This window comes from Miniopterus natalensis, chromosome 17, assembly GCF_054644295.1.
Source record: "Miniopterus natalensis isolate mMinNat1 chromosome 17, mMinNat1.hap1, whole genome shotgun sequence".
NCBI lineage: Eukaryota > Metazoa > Chordata > Mammalia > Chiroptera > Miniopteridae > Miniopterus > Miniopterus natalensis.
In genome coordinates, this window is record NC_142097.1 from 4,039,394 (window position 1) to 4,062,431 (window position 23,038).

At 46.4% G+C, this 23,038-nt stretch overlaps 1 protein-coding gene across 1 annotated transcript; it reads left to right on the plus strand.

Annotated features, from left to right (window-relative positions):
- TEKT3 (tektin 3) lies at positions 1–23,038 on the plus strand. Its single transcript, XM_016196516.2, has 7 exons — positions 1–579; positions 3,166–3,249; positions 9,413–9,483; positions 10,609–10,752; positions 12,981–13,203; positions 16,213–16,367; positions 22,821–23,038. Exons 1-7 carry the CDS (start codon positions 1–3, stop codon positions 23,035–23,037), a joined length of 1,473 nt encoding a protein of 490 aa, XP_016052002.1. The 3' UTR covers position 23,038.

The window sequence follows — 23,038 nt, forward strand, 5'->3', positions numbered from 1 at the left end:
ATGGATTGTTTAGGTTCTACTTTAACGGCGACTTATGCCCACCCTAGGCCAACACCAACCAACTTCCTACCGGCCATCAGTACCATGACATCAAGCTATAGGGACCATTTCCCCCACTACAATATGACTCATAGCTTGAGCCTTCCTTGGAGACCAAGTACCTACTACAAAGTAGCCTCTGACTCGCCGAACTTGGGCCCCTACAGCACCAGATCGCAGAAGGTGTCCGAGAGCACCATGCTCCCCTTCGTTTCCAACAGAACCACTCTCTTCACGCGGTACACCCCTGATGACTGGTATAGGTCCAACTTAACCAACTATCAAGAATCCAACACTTCCCGTCATAATTCAGAGAGACTAAGGGTAGATACATCTCGCCTGATTCAAGACAAATATCAACAAACGAGAAAAACCCAGGCGGACTCCACCCAAAATTTGGGAGAACGAGTCAATGACATAGGATTTTGGAAATCTGAAATCATTCATGAGTTGGATGAAATGATTGGAGAGACAAATGAACTAACTGATGTTAAGAAAAAATTGGAGAGGGCTTTGATGGAGACGGAAGCCCCTCTTCAGGTAAATAGACCTCATGATAAATGACACTGCATTGTTATGGTTATAACCCACTGGTTGAATTTCTGAGGTTATTCATTGGCTGAAATGTGTTTTATTTCACCTGTAGAAGTTAACCAGCATCAATAAAAATTTGTAACTGGTGTTAGTAATGGTAAGACGATGGCCATTTTTACACACTATACGGAACAACCATTTAAGCCGAAGGAATTCTGAATGCAAAGCAAAGGAGGCTAATTGCAGACACACCTTAGGACACAATGTACTTAAGAGAGGGGGAGAGGAAACTTTCCTCTTGCTCATCCCTGTCTCTGGATTAACGTAAACAATGTTGGGGGAGGTGGAACATACATGAAACCAACTATTTGTTTAGTCTGGGTCATGAAATGCCCCCTGTGCATGTTATGATTCCCTTTCAGGGCACATTGAAATGATCAAACGAGACTTCTTAGGAGATGGAGTTTGGTTGACGACAGAAACGGGACTGCGGTTAAGCCAGCTGGGGCCATGGAGGCCGCACTGCTGTTGCTTGCTGGTCTCCGACCACGCTTCTAAGTGGCTCAAATCGCCTCCAAGCTTCAGAGTGTGTGAGGGCCCCCCAACCTCACTCTATCCGCCACCGCTGTGTGTGTGTGTGTGTGTGTGTGTGTGTGAGAGCAGAGCTCATACCTGTCTCTTCATGTTCGCATGCCTTAGTTGCCATGTGATAAGCATTTGCCACAGTTGTTTATTTGGCGGTGGCAGAGTTAGAGAATCCAGGAGCTGGCGTCTAGTGGGTGGATGAGTTTGTTGGAGACCCCTGCACAGTTACTTCTTTTTGTGCCCCCTCCCTACTAAAAACAAGCACACACAAATACATAGACCCATCAGAAATTTTAGAGAGGCTGATAAACACTAATGACGCCATTTTAAATAAACTCATCATGAATTGCTTTTTGGGACTGAAAGCCAGCCCTTTCAGACTTTCTCTGTGCTCTGCTTACTTTGAGGATTTCTGGTCTATTCTATTTTTTAAAAAAATATATTTTTATTGATTTCAGAGAGAGGGAAGGAGAGGGGGAGAGAGAGAGAAATATCAATGATGAAAATCATTGATCGGCTGCCTTCTGCACGCCCCCGACTAGGGATCGGGCCTGCAACCCAGGCATGTGCCCTGTCTGGGAATCGAACCCCGATCGCCTGTATCCTAGGTCAACGCTCAACTGCTGAGCCACGTCCGACCGGGCATCTGGTCTGTTCTATTCCGCACCCCATCCTAACCCCCACTTCCTTTAAATTATCCTGAAAAGAACTCCTTTCAATGATGACTGCTTTCAGTGAGATGGTTCTAGGTTGAAATTTTTTCTGTAATTTTTGTCCAGTTGTTCTTGTGTGCTTGAACATTTACTATAAACACAGTATCAGAAGGTCCTGATTAAAATTAGTCACATAAACAGATACCTCTCAAAAAAGAAAATACATTGATAAACTCATATAAAAAATGTTAAAACTCAATAAACATGCAAATTAAATCAATGAAGTAACCATCTTTGGTCTATCAAATTATCAAAAGAATTGATAACATGTAGGCTTGGCAAAAGTGCAGAAAATGGACACTTTCATATATTGCTATTAGGTCTTGGAAAGTAGAAACTCCTGGGAAGTGATTCAGTAACACATGTTAGAATAATCAGAGGCCCTCTCTACCATCAATCATCTTCTAGTAAATGTAAATTGTACTATTAAAAAAATTAAATTCACTCAAAGGTTTTGTTCAATGATATTATATCTGGATTATAATATGCATACTATTATTTTTAAATTTTTAAATAATGTAGCATTATAAAATTGTCCCATATCATGAAATGGTCTTTGAAGAAGTATTTTAACAATTACATAATGTTCTTTTATACTTACCTTATTGTTAGCAATCTAAGCTGTTTTCCATTGGTGTCATTAATATACTTTGTCTGAAAGAATATTTCATGAACAGGGCCTATCATTTAATGTCAACCCTCAAAAGCATAATATAAAATTATAAGGACATTATAATCTCTGTTTTGTTAAAAACAAATAAACAAAACAGTGATAGGTGTATGGCTAAATCGTCTTCCATTTTTCTGTGGGTTTTTTTTTTTAGTGGATAAGGCAATTTTATTTTTATAATTGGTATTTTAAAACTAATCACTAAGATTTTGGCGACAAAAATATGTTGGTGTTTTTCTTTACTCTTCTCAGTGGAAACTGTTTGGAAATAATATCTGAAAGACTCTGGTTATTGAAGTATTTCTGTAGGAGAAATTAAGGCCAAGTAATTTTCTCAGATGCTAATTTGTGGAGATCAAGTAGATGCATCTGCTTCATCTGGTCAACTCTCCACATTAGGGATGTTTTCAAACTACTTTGAGGAGCTAGCTCTTTACCTTCTCACTAGGAGCGGGGGTCACGTAGTTGTCACGGTCGGTTTCACGCTGTGTTTCCAACAAAAGGGCTTGAAAAGTTGGTTATTGGGAGTATTTGTGGACCTGTTTTAGAAACAGGTCATTAGACACCTAGCCACTGACTTTAGTCAGTTCGTGTTCGTGGTGGTTACAGTTTGTGTGTCTGTAGGTGGCTCGAGAGTGCCTGTTCCATCGGGAGAAGAGGATGGGCATCGACCTGGTTCACGATGAAGTGGAAGCCGAGCTGCTGCAGGTGAGCGCGGGGCGGGGACACGGCCGAGCGGCCCTCCAGGGCCCGCTGCGCAGTGAGAAGCCAGGCAGCCAGGCTTCCAGCACTCAGAGGAGCGACTTCCTCTCCGTTAGAGAAGTAGTAGGTGTTTACTTAGAGGATTTGAAAGGGACACAAAAGGATAAAGAAAGATAAAAATCACCCGAATCTCACACAGAAATCACAACTAATTTGGGAGTAGCTAGGCCTTTTTTATTAATCATACTTAGATACCAGCCAACTTAAAGACACACAGACATATCTTCAGGATTAGAAATATACAGTATATATTATATGAATTTGGCTTTTTTTTTTTTTTTTTTTGCTGGATCAATGCTTGAGGCTGATTATTTTAAAATATACATGTGGGAAGGCAGTGCTATTTCTAAAAAGACTTATTTTTTTTTTTAGAGCAGTTTTAGGTTCGCAGCAAAACTGAGAGGAAGGCACATATACCCCCCGCAGCTGCACATGCATGACACCCTCCATTAGCAACCCCCCCACCAGAGTGGTGCATTTGCCACAATTGATGACCCTCCATGGATGTATCATCATCACCCAAAGTCCATAGTTTGCCCTTGGGGGTCACTCGTGGTGGTGTAGATCCTGTGGGTATGAACGGATGAACAATGACACGCACCCACCACTGCGGAATCATACAGAGCGTTTTCACTGCCCGCAGACTCCTCTGCACTCTGCCTAGTCACCGCCCCCCAACCCCAATAGTGCTTTATTCATTTAAAAATTACATGGGCAGTTATTTCTCCCCAGCATCATATATGCTTTAAAACATGACTTTAATGGTTACAGTGTTTCACCACCATGTTTTTAAAAAACCAATCCTTTCTTTTTGAATAGTTATTTCCCTATCTTTAATTTAATTTTTTTCCTATTTTAATAACATTACAGTGTAAAAAAGTATTATTGATAACTGTACATATTTTTTATTATTGCATTAGAACACAATTGATGTGACAAAGGGCCTAGGCATTCAGAAAGCTTTTGGTATGTAGCCAAATTGCCGTCCAGAATCTTGTAGTTCTACCTGCGCTCCTTCCCATCGGATTCTCCCGCCTTGCTCCCCTCCCCCGATTAAGCAGGATTTAGTTCCAAGTTCTCTCGTCTTCACTTCCTAGCCTCGCTCCACCAGACCTCTGCCATATGTGCCTGGGGTCCTTCCTAATCTCCCCCCCTTCCAGCCATATCCTCTCTTAAGCATCAGTTCCATACCCCTAAGTACCTTTCAAACATACTTACAGTGTGACTCATTTTTTTGTTTCACATTCATGAAGCCTAAAAGTGCCCTGTCCTCTCTCCTGGTGCCTTCTGCTCCCCCTTCCGTTAATGGTACCGGGGTCCTCCAGTCCTCGGCATGCCTTGCTGCCCATCGTCTCCCCACCTCTGTAGTCAGTTTCCAGCTCCTGCACACTGCTCCTCCGATTTGTTTCTCGCCTCTCTTTCCCATTTCATTCTCCCTACCATTGTTCTAAATCATCCTTTCCTCCCTCTTAGCTGGTGAATGTAAAATCCCCAAATAACTTGCTGTCACTGACATGTTCTCTACACAGTAAACTATAAGCCACTTCTAACAGCTCAGCTTCATCAGCTTGCCCACAAACACACTCTGGCATTTCTAAGAGATTTAATTTGAAACTTGGCTACTTCAGTGTTTCTCACACCTGTACCCAGTGAAGGCTCTTAAATTATCAGTGATTAGGTCCCACTTCCAGAGATTCTGATTCAGATCTGGAGTGGGGACATTTAAAAATGTTCCCCAAATAATTTTAATTAACAGCCAGAGTTGAGAAACACTTCTTTAAAATTATAAAATATTATTGATAGAAATTAATGATTATCTAAATAAATTATTGTACTATGTCCATATATTGGAAGACTTAAACAGTATTAAGATGGCAATACTTCCCCAAATGATCAGTATATTCAACCCAATTCCTTTCAAAGTCTCCAGCTGACTTCTCTTTAGACATTGACAAGCACACCCTAAAACTTACCTGGAACTTCAAAGGATGCAGCATAGTCAAAATAAAAAAATTTAAAAAGAAGAAAGTGGTAGGTCTTATACTTCTTGACTTCAAAATTTACTACAAAGCTGCAATACATGAGACAGGGTAGTACTGGCACTAGGGTGGACATAACCAATTAGTGGAATAGCATTTGGGAATCTAGAAATAAATCCTCACATTTATGATCAATTAATCTTCAACCAGGGTTCCAAGACTAGTCAAATGGGAAAGGGCTATTTTCTTCAACAAATGGGGCTTGAACAATTGGATATCTACATGCAAAGGACTAAAGTTGGGCCCTTAGCTCACGCCATATAAAAAAGTTGAGTCAAAATGGATGAAAGACTTAAATTTAAGAGCTAAAACTGTAAAACTCTAAGAAGAAAACACAGGCATAAATATTTGTGACATTGGAATGGACAGTAGTTTTTTAAATCTGACACCAACAGCACAAACAACATAAATAGATAAACTGGACATCATCAAAATGAAAAATTTTGATGATTCAAAGAACATCATTAGCAAAGTGAAAAGATAATCACAAAATGGAAGAAGGAAATCTTTGCAAATCATATATCTGATAAGAGACTTGTATCTAGAAAATATAAAGAACTCTTACGACTAAAACAACAACAACAATAAATAGCTCAGTTCAAAAAAGGACCTGAATAGAGAGTTCTCTGAAGAGGGTATAAAAATGCCTAATAAGCATTAAAAAATACTCAGCCACATGAGTCATCAGGGAAATTCAGATAAAACCACAATAAAATACTACTTCACACCCACTAGGATGGCTACAATAAAACGCTGGTAATAGCAAGTGTTGGTGAGAAGGTCTTAGAGAAAGTGGAACCTCATACATAGCTGGTGGGAGTGTCAAGTGATGTAGCTGCTGGAAAATGGTTGAACAGAGTTGTCGTGTGGCTCAGTAACTCTGCTCCTTTGTATTAACCCAAGAGAAAAGAAAGTACCTGGCCGCACGAAAACTTGTACATGAATGTTCACGGCAGCATCACTCATAACAGCCATTTGGAAATAGCCCAAATGCCCATCGGCTGGTGAATGATTAAGTAAGTGTGGCCTCTCCACACAATGGGATGTGACTCAGCCGTAATGAGGAGTGAAGTGGGGCCACATCCTAATGAGTGATCCTTGAGCGAAGTGTGCTAAGCGAAGGAGCTGCCTCAAAGGACCACATCATGCGACTCCCTTTACACGAAATGCCCAGATTAGGGAGATCTAGAGGGACTGAAAGTAGATTAGTGGGTGCCCAGGAGGAGGCTTGAGGGATTGGAAATTGGGGAGAGCTGCTAAGGGGTTTGTTGCCTCTTTGGTGGGTAATGAAAATGCTTTAAAACTGGTTCTAGTGATAGTTACACAACTCTGTAAATATACTAAAAACCATTGAATTGTACAGTAAAATACGTGAATTCTGCTGTATGTGAACAGTATCTTAATAAAACTATTAAAAAAAACAACAACCACCAGCCAGGCATGGCTTAGTGGTTGAGCATGGACCTTGGATCCGGGAGATTGCAGTTTGATTCCCGGTCGGGGCACATGTCTGAGTTTCGGGCTCGATCCCCGTTGTGGGGTGTGCGGGAGGCAGCCGATCAATGACTCTCATCATTGACGTCTCTCTCTCTCTCTCTCTCTCTCTCTCTCTCTCTCTCTCTCTCTCTCTCTCTTCCCTTTCCGTTCCTCTCTCTGAAATCAATAAGATATATTTAAAAACACACACAAAAAAACCCAACAAGAATCAGGGCCTAGAGGTAAATATTTCCTAGGTCAGTAGCAGACACTGCTTTACCCCAGCATGACTGAGTCTGCAGTTAGAGTGATGGTTCATCAGTTGAGGGGGTGCCATAGTCTTTGCCAATTAATTCATGTAGTGAATGTGTCTTGTACCCACTCAAGGTAATGATATTGGCACATCTCTTATATTACCAAAACAGGTCTCAATTTTTAAAATAACTAAATGAATATAATAATCACAAAAGAAAAAGATAGCTTTACAAGGCCTGCTTTTGAGACATGTGAGTAGAATGAAGTATTTTCTCATGAATTCCGATAACTGTTACAGTCAGCGGTAGTCACCAAATTCTTACCTTATGGCTCCTCTTGGGGAATTGATCAGGATACTGTAGTGATGGTATTCCCAGGCCATGCTAACTCTTGGACTTTGAGGCCAAATAAACCTTTAATAAATAAATTAACAATGGGGACAGTGTCAAAGATCTTTGGTTTTAGACAGTTAGATCTTTCTGTGTCTAATCATCTGACATTCACCATATGACATTATTTAAATTTAGCTATAAAAATTATTGTTGAAGTATTTTTTGTAATAAAGTCTCATTAAGTGCCCACTAAAAGTCCTAGGAATGCCCACTGTGTGCATTGTGTACACATAGTATAAAAGCTCGCTAGGATTTGGGGGTTAAGTGGCATTTTTAAAGAATTACTCCATGCATCTTCTGTCAAGACCCATCTCAGTGAAATAGCCACACACACACACACACACACACACACACGCATATGCACACCGCCCCCTCCCCAAGGGATAAAGATGAAGACTGACAACACTAAAAATGAAGACTGATGCACAACCTGCTGTGAGAATGGGGGAGAAACCTTCGCTGCCTGTAAGGGCAGGAGGATCTGAATGTGCTGGGGATTTAGTATTTCATTTACTTCATTAATTTAGAGTATCAAGAAGTCAGACAGTAAATTGCTGAAATAACTATAGGCTTATTCAATATTTTTATGTTAAAAAAATTAAACAAAGATAAGACTATATAGTTGAGTAATAATTAATATTGGAATGAAGGACTTTATAATCAAATTAACAAAGGCAGAAACCAAAAGGAGATACTTACTTGATATTTTAACACCATAGAAATCATAAATGTCTATATATCAAAAATACCATGCACAGAATATAAAGACAAAGGCCAAACTGTAAAAAAAAACCCCATACCAAACACAACCATATATATAACACATACATGACATATATGATGGGAAAGGATTGACTTTAAGTATATGAACACATAAGTTAATAAAAAACACAACAGAAGAAGTAAACAAGCACAAAAGAAGAAAGCCAACGATGGACAGATGCATAGTCCTAGAAGTAACCCACAAATCGGGCAAACGTGCTTTCTGGAGGGTGTCCTGTCACCTTAGCGGAGACCGAGAGGAGTCCTGATGGCTGCTCAGTGTGCGAGCTCAGGAAACGCACACTCATGTATTGTAAATGGGCACAGCTTTTCTGAAGGGCAGTTTGGCTGTACTTGTTGAGACCTGGAAAGGGTCTTTCGGCAATGTCTAAATATTTATTGAAGTTTTTCATCACAATGCTGTTTGACGCCATGGGGAAATGTTCAAGTTTAAAATTAAAAAGCAAACCACAAAGGAGTATGCATAATATGCTCACTTTTCACTTGAAGAAGTTGTAACAATTTTGTGCACTCTTTAAATGTCTTCTTGGTACTATTTTGAGTTCCTAGATCTTCTAACATGAATACGAATTTCAGAAGAAACTGAATGTTTATTTAAAAAGCTCTGACATCACAGCAGCATCAAAACGCCACGTGTGTGGTCAGGCAGAGCGCGTGGCTAGCAAAGGTGTTTGCAGAAGGCTGCAAGCCGGGCTGCGGGGCTCAGGCGGGACAGAGGGGCGGGGAGGCCACCTCTGTCTGGGCCGAAGAGCTGGGCGAGTTGGGGTTACACGCACTGCCAGAGGCAAGTCCCTTCTCACTGCCCTTTTCCACTTCCTGATTTACCGTGTCTTGGAAAAATAGTTTATATTCAACCTTGCACATCGCCAGAATTTTGTTTGTTTAGAACCAGGGATTTTAAAAACCCTAAAATTTTACCCCTGTCCCAACTTTCTCCATAATATAATTTCCCTATAGCCCCACGAAGGAGGAATCTCAGTGGGATATTTAGATCGCAGTAGTACAGGGCATATAGGTAAATAAGTGGATGTGAAGCTGTTTGCTTGTTTTACTTGACTGTTTTACCAGAAACAGAGTTTTCCTTTATCGATGTTTTATTACACTCTTGACTTTGAATGCTGTGCCCAATAACAGACATTAATGTGTGTTTTTTCAATTGAGTAGGAAGTTGATAGTATTCTGTGTTGTCAAGAAAGGATGAAGCTGCACTTGGACAAGGCCGTTGCCCAGCTCGCGTAAGCACTTTGCCCCTCTCTACAGTGTGGAATCTGTTAGGAAACTGCTTCCGTGCCTCCCATTCAGACTTCTCTTAGCTTCTTACGAAAGGATTTCTTATATATGGATACACAAACACACACATACATGCACACACATTTTTATTTAGAGGTAAAAATGAGTACTTGGAGTACTTGCTTTAAATTTTTATTTAAAAAAATAATTTGAGATTTCATAGAAAGGATCTCTTCCGTAACTTGGAGTGTGGCTAAGATTTCTTTGAACTCAAAAGACTTATTTTTTGAGAAGAGATTAACTTGTGTATGTTCAGCCCAACAGTTGGAAGAGTAATGAATTGTGGTTCACACAGTGTCTGCAATGTGGTAGTTCATTCAACAAATACTAATTGGGTGTTTGTTGAATGACCTACTCCCTGGGTGAAGATACCGCTCACCTGTCGCTGATGGCCAGCCCTGGGCCTGCCTCTGCCAGGCTCCTTTCTGCTCCCCATGGCAGGAAGCACCATGCATCCCAGAGCCCAGCGAGGCCTCCCTCCCAGGAGTGTGGTTGGGGAGGCACACAAGCCTGGGAGCCCACCCACCCCGACCTTTTCTAAGCACTCTGACTACTGCCCTGGGTGTTAATTTTGACGCTTGGTTTCTCTCTCCTAGACAACTTCTCAGGCCTTCATGGCCACAGATTGCAGATAGAGAGGGGCTGGGCTGTAAATGCCTTGTAATTTCTCATAAGGAATGGAGCAGAAAGGGGCTAGGATGTAGAGGTCGGAAGGGAGACAGAAAGAGAAGCACAGATGTGGGCAGATTACTCTAAACCAGTGTCCTATCTGGAACAATTTGTGTTTTAGGAAGACGGGCTCCGGTCCTGGGGCTCCAGATACCTGGCTTCTGTTAACCTGAGCCTCTCCTCTCCAAGCCCTGTGGAAGGGGCCTTACGGGCAGGGTTCTAATTGCTCACATGTATGGCCATCTCCAGGGAAGGCTCCCTTTAATGAGAAGTTGAACACTGTTAAAAGGAGAGACCTGGAGAGCAGTAATAGGGGGGTCTCAACACAGAAGGGCAGTCACCCTTCCTCTTAGAGAATCATTACCTGACCTTGAAGCTCCGTTCCTCCCTCCGTGTCGCAGAGCCAACAGAGCGTCCCAGCACGAGCTGGAGAAGGACCTGCACGATAAACAGGTGGCTCACCGTATCGACGACAAGTGCCACCACCTGCGGAACACGTCGGATGGCGTCAGCTACTTCCGTGGAGTGGAGCGGGTTGACGCCACGTAAGTCAGCGCACGCCTTCTGGGATTTGATGCTGTTTAATCTGCTCTCCTTTCTTTCTAAATGGTGCAGCGTACAGGCTAAACCAGAAGACGGGGGGGGGTGCGGAAAGGTGGCCGCCGCGCCTGCCTGGCAGGGCCTCCCGCCAGCTCGCCGGTTCGCAGTCAGGCCTTGGCGCTTGCATCCTGTGCTCTTTTGGAAAAGAGTGCTTGTTATTCATATTTCTACCTGTGAAAGTAACACCTGCTTGATGTAGAAAACCTAGAAAGCACAGATAAACGTAAAGAAAAGTGCCACCTGTGCCCCATGGCCTGGACTCAGTGGGGGGCGGGTCGAAAACAGCTGTTGGTTTTGGTACCACTGAGGGGTAAACTCACTCTGTCTAAGGCTGCTTCGCCCGGCCTGGCGCGCAATCCTGGGTTCATGGTGTTTTCCAGTCATTCCCTTTTAAAATAATCGACTCGATTAAGATGAAGCTCACCACACTGAATGCATTTGGTAGGAGTGTACATTTTGATAGATGTTGACCAGGTTCTATGCCTATGTAGCCACGACCACAGTTAAGATAAAGAATGTTTTTATCACCCCAAAAAGTTCCCTTGTGCTCTTTTCCACACTCATGCCCCCTCCCCCTTATAAAAACCCCAAATGGATTCTGTCCTGTGGGGCTGGTCACCCCAGAGCAGCCCCCTCTCAGCGCCTCTGTAGCCGGAGCAGTGTGACTTAGATTCTGCAGGTGTGAGTCAGACCAGACGCCACACGTTCTAAGTGGTCCCCAGGCGGTGCCTCTTCCTTGGCCCAAGGTGAGCAGGAGGCACCTTCCTCCGTCCCTCAGGGGCTGGGTGGGCATGGTGGAGCCACACACTCTGCCCATGGAGCCCTCCATACGGGGCCTCCTCTGTCTGCAGCACAAACTCTTCGCCGCCTCTCAGAATGACAGGGTATGGAGTAGACAGGGCGCCACTTGGGATCATTGGGGCCTGAGCTAAAACCTCTGGCCAGCAGTAGGGGTCTTGTTTGATACCTTATTACACCAACAAGCAAAGAAGTGTCACCCGTGAGCCTGCCACTGGAGATGCTCGGTGTTAACAATTAGCCATCCGTCCTTCGGATGCCATGCCGATCGTGCGGACACGGACTCAGGCTTTCTGGCGCCTGCTGCCTGAGGAGCGTGTCTGCCTGTTGCCCTCGCGACGTAGCCATGGCTGGTGGGAGTGTTCTTCTGCAACACGCGTTTGCCCGCGCTATGGGCTCCTTTTTAAAGTGCGCCCTAATTTACTCAGTTTTGCCTTTGAGCGTCGGGCTGTTCCGGTTTTTCAGGGATTGGCATAAATACTGCTGAAAAGGAGAACCTTCACATATACATCTTTGGAGCACTGTGTCCTCGGGGTAAAGCTCACCTGCCTGCTCGGTCAGCACGCTTAGTGCTGGAAGGCAGGCGTCAGCCCGGCCCGCGGGCGAGGACATCGCGGGCCTGCGGGGAGCGTCGTGCTTCCAGCCCTGGGGATGCTGGACAGCAGAGAGACTGCAGTTAACACTGTGTGTATATTTGAAAGTTGCTAAGAGAGTGACTCTTCAAAGTTCTCATCACAAGAAAAAGTGTATAATCATATGAGGTGATCATTGTGCTGATTATTTTGCAATATATACAGATATCAGATCAATATATCATCTGCCTAAAACCAATACAATGTTATAGTCCGTTATGTCTGAATGAAAATATTGCTCGAGGTGACATTTGGGGTGAGCACTGGAGGATGCAGAGGGCCTTGGTGACCGCTGACTGCACCCTCCGCGTGGTGCGGGTTCAGCGCTCCGACCGCAGGAGGTGGGGATCTTTCCCTGCACGCGCTCACCAGCGAGTCCGTGTTCTCATCACTCCGTGCTTTGTGCTGCTGTTTTCATTCGTCTCTGATTATTCCTGAGGTCAAGTGCTTTCACGTGCTTATTAAGCTGGTGGGACACCTTTGTAACCAACCCACCACCCTTACCCTTCGCCAATCCATTTTTCCTCCCCACACTGGCAGAGGAGGCCCTTTATGCTTCGGACTTAGAGAAAATTGGTCAGCAGTAAAATGGGGAGCAATTAGAAACATTTAAAATAAGCTTTGCTCCGATGTTTGCTCTTTGTGCACTAAAGTCAGGGTCAGCGGCGTGGGTTCTCTTGAACGGGACGAGTGACTGTCGATTCATCATTGTCACCTTGCCTGGTTCCATATCCTTTTTCCAGGGTCTCAGTGCCCGAGACCTGGGCCAAGTTCACAGATGACAACATTCTCCGCTCTCAGAGCGAACGCACGGCCTCAGCCAAACTAAGGGACGACATTCAGAACCTCTTGGTGGTGACAGCCAATGAGATGTGGAATCAGTTCAACAAAGTGAACTTGGCCTTCACTAATCGCATTGCTGAGACTGCGGACGCTAAGAACAAGATTCAGGTTCACTTGGCAAAGGTGAGTCAAGCGCCGGCGGTCCCCTTCGCCGACCCGGATGGGTAGAGCAGGGTGCTGGGACACAGGTCTCTCACCACTCCCGAGAGCCGTCATGAGGCACACGACCTCCTGGCCGTACCGACCAAGAGAAATGAAAAACAGTACAAATTGCACCGTTTATTTTAGCAAGGTAGCCAGGTGTCAAATTGAAATTGGAATCCACTGGTTTTGGGAACACAAAGAATGCACTATGTAATAAAAGCTTCCTAGTATTTTTAACAGAAACAAAAATATTATTAAAGTTTAATGAGTCACTGTATGTAACTAGGAAGTGAATTTATTATTAGAACATATGGCAGGAATGTTTTCTGTTAAATTATTTCAGGCACTTTGTTTTTCTGGAATACAAGCCAAATCCTGCAAACTATTAGGTAGTTCAAAGTGTTTCTGATGTTAAGCTTTTCTAGTGCTCTAAGTAGGAGTTTCACAAGGACAATAAAATGAAGGCTTCGATCAGAATCCGTGTGTCAAGGTCACGAGGAGTTCTTCTTTCCTTAGTATTGGAGCTCTTGCTATTTCTGTGGATTATGCTGCATGTGTTTAGCGTTTATTTTTAAGAATCTTACAAGTCAGTCACGTCCCTCGAAGGTGATACTAGCCAGTCGAGGGCACCATGTTTTCTCGGGGTGCAGCGGTCTGTCCTTCCCTCTCATGGCGCCTCCTTCGGGCAAGACTATTGAGTCAGACAGTGCGCCGCTTACTGTGAGGGGCAGAGCAAAGTATAAAATGCAGTGTTTGTTCCCAGGAAGCTTATATTTGTAGAGAAGAGGTGCATACATAGGAAAAGCTTGTGAATAATTAATAACGACAGAAAAATTACAAATTGTGGTTGCGAAATAAATAACAAATGTGGGAAGTGTGTTGGAATCTGGAAGAGGGAGTGAAGGTGACAGGTGAGCAGCATCTTGAAGGAAGCCTCGGGGGGTAGCCAGTCAGCCCTGAATTCGGCTTTGTGAAGGGACCCATCGCTGGCACGGACGGTGTGCTCTGGCAGAGAAGCTTGGGAAGGTAGGTTGGAGCCAGACTATAGGGCACATTTATGGAAAGGTATCCTGGAGGCAGCAAGAGGCTGCTTAAAGGCCTCTGGGAAGATTGACGTGACAGAGTCCCTTTGTTCCCCCCAATTTTATTTACTACTGTATTCGTTTGCTGGGGCTGCCAAACAACGCATTACAGACTAAGGGGCCTACACAGCAGGAAATCGTTGTCCCACAGTCTGGAGGCTGGAGGTCAAGGTGTCAGTGGGGGTGGTTTCTTCCGCCCCCTCTCCTTGGCTTGTAGATGGCCATCTTCTCCCTGTGTCTCATGCGGTCTTCCCTCTGCATGTGTCTGTCCTAATCTCTTCTCATAAGGATAGCAATCATATATATTGGCTTAGAACTTAGCCTAATAACCTCATTTTAACTTAGTTATATCTCCAAATACAGTCAAATTCTGAGGTACTAGGGGTTAGACATGAGTTTGGGGGGTGGACAAGAGGGTAGAATTCAGCTTCTCAAAGCTACACTCCAGGTAGGCCCTTTGGGGTGTGCACACATGACGACACGGTGACCTCGCTGTCTTGTATCTCGCAGTGAGACGACATCTGTAGAAAACGGTGAGTTCCATCGGAAAGGTGCAGGATAAACCCGGGAGCTACGGACACTGTGTTGATTGTTTAACAGAAGAAGCAGTTGTTTCCAAGGCCGAGAGAGACAGGAAGCTCCAGAGCCTGGCCTGGGTGGTAGGGACAGTGTAGTGACTGTAGAAGCAGATTGTTGGAGCGCAGGAGAGGTCAAAGGTTAGGGGACAGATTTGAGTTCCTGGCTCACTCGAGCGCTGAATCTGTGCGCTACATGAGAGCTCGGCAGAGGGCTAGAGAATGGTCTGGGGATAGCCCCTTGCCTGGAAGTGAGCAGGAGTTAGAGAGGCACTTAATTAGGACAGCAATTGGCCAGAGAAACTAAGCAGGCGAGGGATTCCAGGAGGGGAGATGTCAGAGGGGCCTTGTCGTTGGCTTTGAGAGCACAGTCTTGTGAGGGCAGCGAGGGCCAGAGACAGTAGAGGCCACTGAGAGATTAGGCGAGCGGGAGTGCAGGAGTGAGCAAGGCCCCTGGAGAGCACATTTGCAGTGCACTTGAGAGAGCACCAAGTGGAAGCTCCCGGATGGCGCTGGGTGAGGGAGTGGTGGGGAAGGCACATGGTTTTAAAGGCATTTGGCTTGGGTGTGTCTCCAGGCCAAAGGAGAGGGGCAGGGGAAGAGGGAGAGCGATGGAAAGGGGATGCGGAGAATCAGGAGGGCAGAGGTCAAGTTCAGAGGAGAAGGAAGGGTTTTCAGAGCACAGAGGACGGGCTCACAGGGGGACACCAGGAGAGGTCCAGCCGTGCGCAATTTGGGGGACCTCTGTAAGAATAAAGGGTATAGAACCAGGGCTCTAAAACTGCCAGTGCTCCTCCCCTGCAAGTGAGCCCCCCCCAGCTTCACCTTGATTTGCTTCAAGGCAACCCCTCCACTGGCAGGAAGACATCTCTGGGAGGCTAGTGAGGAGAGAGCAGAAGAGAAGAGGCGAGGGAGCATTGACGTGAGGAGGGAGGTTAGGGCCCCGCCAGCCTCACGGCATCACTTTTCTCAGTTACACACAAACGTGTGCTGGTAAATATTGAACAACTGGTGATCTGGACAAACAAACAAACAGACAGACACACTCCAATTTGTAGCGTTTGTCCCTCTGCTGTAAACTCCCAGCCTGGCTGATGTCCCCTCACTGGGAGTCAGGAGGGAAGCCGTGTGCAGTCCGCTCCCCGGGGCAGCGGGAGAGCTGGGGCCTCGCATTGAGGCTCCCTGGGAGGCGCTGGGGCTGGGAAGGAGCAGAGCCTGCTCAGGGGACCCCCCCCCCCGGAGGCAGGGGCCGGCCCTGCATGGCAGGCAGGAGGAAGGAACAGGTGGGAAGCCGGCACAGCGTGACTGCCGGCATCTGCTTCTCTCCACAGACACTGCAGGAGATTTTCCAGACGGAGATGACCATAGAATCCATCCGGAAGGCCATCAAGGAGAAATCCGCCTTCCTGAAGGTGGCCCAGACCAGGCTGGACGAGCGGACCAGGAGGCCGAACATAGAGCTGTGCAGAGACATGGCGCAGTTGCGGTGAGGGGCGCGCCCTGGGCAGGGGGGATGTGGGGCCCCTTTGGGACAGTCCACCGGCCTGCCTGGCGCATGTTCTTTATGAAAGTGCTCGGCCAGCACGCTGGCGATGAGGAGGAGCACGGTGACGCTCTCCGTGAGGATCTCTGAAAGTACCGGTAGTGGGGAGCTGGTGCTCATGGGCACGGATCAGGCTCGCAATGAAAAAAGCTCTGAGACGGATGTTGGTGGACGCACATGTGGGTGCACTTAATCCACTGAGCTGTGCACTTAGAAGTAGTGGAGATGGTGTATTTTGTTATATATATTTTACCATAGTTTTTTAAAAAAGGAAATGACATCAACACTACACACAAAAAACCGATAGCCATTTGGCCTCCTTCAGTGAGGCCAAGGTGGATTTGGGCTCCTCAGCCTCCCCTGGGGTCTTCGGCGTGTTGGACCCCCTCTCTGCAAGGCAGGGTAGGGCGCGCTGGCTCGGCTGCGCATTTCCCAGGGCCCGGGGCTTGTCAGAAAAGGGACTGCGTTACAATCCGCTGACCCGTCTATCTGCTCACATCCGTTCGCTCTCATTGGCCCCGTTGGTGGTTAATATATCTGCTCTTGTCGTTAAGAGCATCCTCGAGATCCCCTAAAGCCCTAATGGACTTTTAGGGTCATTTCAGTGTGTTCTGCTCTCAGTAGAAATTGAGGACAGCTGGTCTTCGTCAAGTACGTCTCCAGCACACACATGGCAGGAGGAATCTGACACCACAGTTTATCTACTAAGCACTGCACGTATTTTATTACTGTTTTAACTTTGAAGATTCCTTTTAGGATGGGCTTGTAAGTAACTGGCCAGGGTCCCCATCCCCGTTCCAGTTCTGGCTTTATTCCTGATTTCCCAGTGCCTGCTTCTGCCTGTCCTGCCTGCCTTTCCTCATTGCTGCTCTTAGGGCGTAGATGCCTCTTCGCAGAGGCAGAGCAGCTGCAGGAACAAAGGGGCAGCAGTGAAAATCCAAACGTGTTCTGGGGGGAGATGCCACCAGTCCGTCTCCCTGGTCCCTGGGGCAATTCCCGAATCATCACAAAGGCTTTATCCGAGGGGTAAAACGACTGGTTCACCAAAGAAACAAGTGCAGGTGTTCTGGAGGGAGAGGAAAAGGTGACCTTTGTGGGGCCCACGGTGATGAAAGTGGTAGTACAGGTAATGGCGGAGGTAAGGAGACAGCTGCCGCCATTCAGCGGGCTCGCTCTGTGCGGCCGCCGCCCCGAGCACTCACCTGGCCGCCTGCGCGTCTGCGGTTTACAGTGAGGGAGCTGAGGCGGAAGGGGGCCGAGTGGCCTGGCCCGTGTGGCCCCTGGTGGAGGGGAGGCCAGCCGCGCCCCTCTGCTCCCCACCTTCCACACGGTGCTCTTTCACCATTCCCCGCCACGTGTCTGATCTCGTCCGACCTTGATGCCCACGTGGGATGAGCCAGCGAAGCAGGTGCTGCATCCTCCACTCTGTCTCAGAGGGCGAGACCGCGGGCCCCCAGAGGCCGTTCCTGCCCCACACTGCAGCGCGCGGCGCGGGATTGCCCGCCTCGGATGCTAAGAAGCACGCTTCAGAACGCATGAGAGCGGGGTAGCTGCGTTTCTCCCAGTGGAGCTGCTGTCTTAGGCCGTGTTTCTCAAAGTGAGTTCCACAGAGCGCCTGCTCACACAGAGCCCATTATTTGGGGCACGCTGCGCTCCCCCCAGAGGCCAGGTGGGCCCCGGCTGGCCAGTCTGCAGTGTCTGTGCGCTCCTGAGGAGCCGGACAGGGAGAGCGCACGCATTTGGCCAGTTAGGATTGGCTCACAGGTTGTGGCTCTCTGCGAATGTGATTAAGACAAGCTGAACTGAAGTTTCACGCTCTGAAGAAGTGTCCCGAGTCTTCACGAGAGGGACAGGAACTCAGACTGCCACGAGAGAAACCCAGGGGGCTCCCTAAAAGGGTCTGAGGAGAGCCTCGGTCTTGTCTGGCTTTGGAGCGATCAGACAATGGGGCATTCACGGCCGCTTCTGAACAGCTGAATGGTTCTCACTCTTTTCTTCCTTCACAGCTAAACAGAAGTGGCTTTTCCTTGACTTCCTGTCCACTTTGTAGTATGTCTATTTCCTCTGCTCCTTCATCGACTTCAGGACAAAACCTACTTTTGTTTCTATAAAGATTTCTTGTTAAAATAGCGTTGCCAAAAATATGGTCCCAGAGTAGCAACAGGGGAATTTAGGATTATTATTGGGGGAGGGGCTGCTTTTCCTCTTCAACTGATCACTCTGAAAGCAGCCCTTTGGCCGCTAGGTGAAGAAAAAACAAGCCCACAGACGCAAGGGAGTGGGGGCTGAGAAAAATTGCTGTTTTCCTTGCAAGACTTTTATTTTCATTTAAAATTTTCTAAATGGGTCCTTTCAAAAGTAATTCTAAACATTCTTGGCATCTTTGGTGGCAGGCCAGACCAGGCTCCGCTTGACTTAAATAATCTGGATACATTTTTCAACTATGGCAGCTTTATTTGCATTTGAATGCAAAATGTTTTCCAATTCTGTAATCCCCCAAAAATGAGTGGTTTCAGCAGAATGACCCTCCCTGATCTGCCAAGAACAAGGAGACCAGAGTGACGTGCGGCCGAGAGGAGGAAACATATTTCTAAGGGAACAAGTGGAGGGAAGGGGAGCATCTATCTCCCTGCTGAGTCCACGCAGCAATGGAAGCAGCATGGTAACTGCCTGCATTCTGTGGGCCTTGAATTCTTTTCTTGAGAAAACACTGATGTTTTAATGTGTATATTTTCAGAAGTCCCCTCAGAGAAATCTTCCAGTAGACTATCGTTTGACTGTGAGGAGCAAAGACATCTATCTTCCGCTCCTTTTCCTACCTTTGGGTTTGCTGTTTCTTTTGAAGCCAGCGGGAGGGGCACGGGGTGGTGGGAGACGGGAGGCAGGCCCCGTGTGACTGCTAACAGCCCTGGGCGTAGATCCCATCCCCGGCCAGGGACAGCAGCCTCCCTGGAGATCTGTTTCTTTCCTAGTGATATTTTATGCCCTGGGATCATCAAAAAAGACTTATTTTTAATCCCACTTGATCTAAAGAACAACAAAATATGCTTTATATCAGTTCTCAGATTTTGTGTTTAGCAATCCCAGACCAAGGGAAACTTTTCTCTTAAGTTTCCATTCCTTCTGTGCCCGTTGAGAGTAAGAAAACAGATACAGGTTCTAGGATGAAAGAAGATATATGGTCTGGATGCTTCTCATGGCTTCTGTGAGCCTCTGGAGGGGCAGGGGTGGGGGCGGGAGAGCAGGTCTGAGTGAAGCTGAAGGCTCCCTCCAGGCTCTTTCTGGCACAGTCTCCCTTCCTTGGGGTCCGGTCCTAGTTCTTGAAACACCCTGTGGACTTGGCCCTGTGGGTAACGCCCCCCTCCCACAGTGACCTCCCTAACCGAGGAAATTGACATTGGTCTTCATACAACAAGCATTTTTGGTGGCCGTCAATGTCGGGAGGGGCTGCTGGGTTCAGCCTCAAGCAAGTTCGGCTCAGGGCGCTGTGCTTCTGGGAGCTGCCAAGCTGCAGGGCCCACACAGTGACCAGGCAGCGACAGGCTCCCCGGGCCGCAGGAGGCTGGGGCTCTTGGAACAGTGCTGTTGTGAACTTTGGGCAGCTGCCTGGTCCAGGGTTCAGGGAGAGACTTGAGGAAGACACCTGTTCCCCTGGGCTCTGAGGCATAAATTAGCGGGTGGGAGGGCGGGTGGTGAGTAGAGTGTTGGGCTGAGGGGATGGGAAGGGCGAGGCCTGATGGCAGAGACTGAGCGAGTGCGTTCCAGGACGTGCCTGCGGAGCAGCGGGGGGGGGGGGGGGGGGGACCCTGGCGCATGGTCAGGCTCTTTGGGAGACAGAACAGGGGACTCTATGACCCAGGGGTGGGACCATGAGGAAGAGGGCGGGGCCAAGGCCAGCAGAAGGTTTTGGTTTCAGCATCCTCCCCATTACCTTTCCATTGCCTGAGATGGGACACACAGGGGGCCTGGGGTGCTGGTGGCTCCCCTGCTCCAAACCCTGCCTGGGCCTGGGTCAGCCACGTACTGGCGTGGGCCACAGGAAGGGTGTGCCCAGAACACGGGCGTGGTGGAGCCATTGGGGAGTCTGTGAGCAGTCACCATGGGATGGCTGTGTGTCCAGGTGAGAGGTGGTGCTTCCAGGTGTGTCGCTCAGCCAGCCAGTCCAGAGACCTCCCTGAAGGTCAAACAGAGGTCAGGCCCTCAAAATTGTGTTTCCTTTTTGAACAATATTTATTGTTTCCTATCTGCCTGTGAGAGTAGCATCAGTTCAGGATAGAACAGTTAGAAAATGGAGTAAGAAATCAAAACCATCCTCAATTCTTTGCGGTCGAAGGATCAGCAGCGTTAGCATTTGCCGCATTTGCCACCAAGCAGGGCAGGAGGTGGGGCCTCGTTCTTCATTCTGGCCACTGAGCCTCCTTACTTCCTTCTTAGCTTCCTGGACAACCACGTGCAGCTTATAACACACATGGGCCCTGGACCCCTGAGAAGGCAGTTTACAGTCCTCTGGGCCCGATTTCCTTGTCTGTAAAACAGGAAGCTGGGCTTGATGACCTTTGACATTGATCTCCAGCTGCAAAGTTCTGCGAAGCTATAAAATTGCCTTGGTACAATGATTTTAATGTAGTCTGAGTATTTTTCTATGATCACAAAATCTTCTTCTGTCTCTAGGGATGTCCACATCCCTTTTTGTTCATTGTCACTGTCCTCTTTATATCACTGTATATTTTAATTATTACTGTATATTTTAATGTACCTCCAGTCCGCTGATAAATGAACCCCAAAATAAAGAAAACCTTAACTTTGAATAACTGGTTACAATTTGGTAAATTTGAAGTTGTGGTTTTCAATTGTCCAGAGTCAAGAAGGGTGATTAAAAGCAGTGGATGGGCGGTTCCATGCAAAACTGTAAGGAGAGTTAACCTAAGGTCCTTGTACCTCAGTTTCCTCATCTGTGAAATGAGAATAACCACAGTATCTACTTCAGAGGGTTGTTATTAGGATTAAATTGTCTGATCATGTAAAGTACTTAGGATAGTCTATGTATTTCCTACATATTTGCATATAATATGCACTATATTATACATATAATAATGTAGTTAATGAGTTGCTATTATTATCTTTTTATAACCTATTTCCTATTTTTTTCTCTTGAGTGACCATGTGGTCATCTCCCTTTGATACTATTGGCCAAATCAGTGGGCAAAGGAGCCCTTGCTTAATTGCTCTTCAGGAAGAGAAATACTTTCTAAATATAAACACAATAGAAGAAATCAGAAAGGAAAAAAGAGAAAAATTTGGCTTAGTAAAAACTGAACGCTTACATATAACAAGAACATCATAAAGTTAAAAGGCAAAAAACAAATTGGGGGAACATTTGCCACAAGCATAACAGATTAAAAAAATCGATTTGCTTCATAACTGTAAAAGCTCTTTACAAATGGCTAAGATAAATAGAAATATCTCAATAGAGAAAGGAGCCCAGGACAGAGGGAGGCAATTCACAGAAGAAATGCAAAATGACCAACAGATATTTAGGAAAGGTCCACTAATAAAGAAATAAAAATTATAACGATATCAATTCATATAACTTGAGGAAATGCTAGATTTATCTGTGAAGTAAAAAACGTTTTCCTTTTTGTTTTAATGAAAAATGTGTCATTTAAAGAAACCATCACAGCATCATCAGAACTACAATTTATTTCACAGTTTGTGTAGCTGATTTTACACATGATCATTTTCATGTTCTATTAAGTTTTCGACAATTACAAGTATACTTACTCTGGGACCGTGAAGGATTACCTTGGGACGAGGTTGAGGGGAGAGGCGCATTATAATTGGAGGAGCGCCCCACTAACTAATCCCTCTCTCTGCCCCACCAGCACATGGTGAGGTGGGGCTGAATTCTAGTCACTGAATCAAGTTGGGTATCCAACTACAAAAAGAATTTCAATGATAAAATAAATGTAAGAAAGTCCAGCTAAGTTTTGATTTTTCCCATTTTTACTAATTTAAAAAAATCAAATGATTAAAAGCTTCACTGTTTTTAAAAAGAAATAATTAAATAGTGTGTGTGTGTGTGTGTGTGTGTGTGTCGGGTAAAAATTTGCTAGTGTCCCCAAACTGTGCTTAGTTTGCCTTTGGGGTCCTGGGTGTAGTTAATGGGACTGGCCCTGGCCTGACACTAGAACCACACACCAGCTCTGCTTCCTTTGCAGCCTCACAGTGTGAAGCAGCTCTGAGGCTGGTGCAACGTGTGTGGCTGGGGCTCCACCTGAGCCCCGCACAGCCACACCTCCAGCAGGAATTCACCTACCACGCAAGCCCTTAGTTCAGCTAATGATCATGGTTGGGACCGTGACTTCTGCTAACCTGACCGGCGCTTCTCCCTTGCAGCCTTGTCAATGAGGTGCGCGAGGTGGATGACACCATCCAGGCCCTGCAGAAGCGCCTGAGGGAGGCCGAGGACACCCTGCAGTCTCTGGTCCACACCAAAGCCACCCTGGAGCACGACCTGGCCGTCAAAGCCAATACTCTGTACATCGACCGGGAGAAGTGCATGGGCATGCGCAAGAGCTTCCCCAGCACCCTCCGGCTGGTGGGCTTCTGTTAGG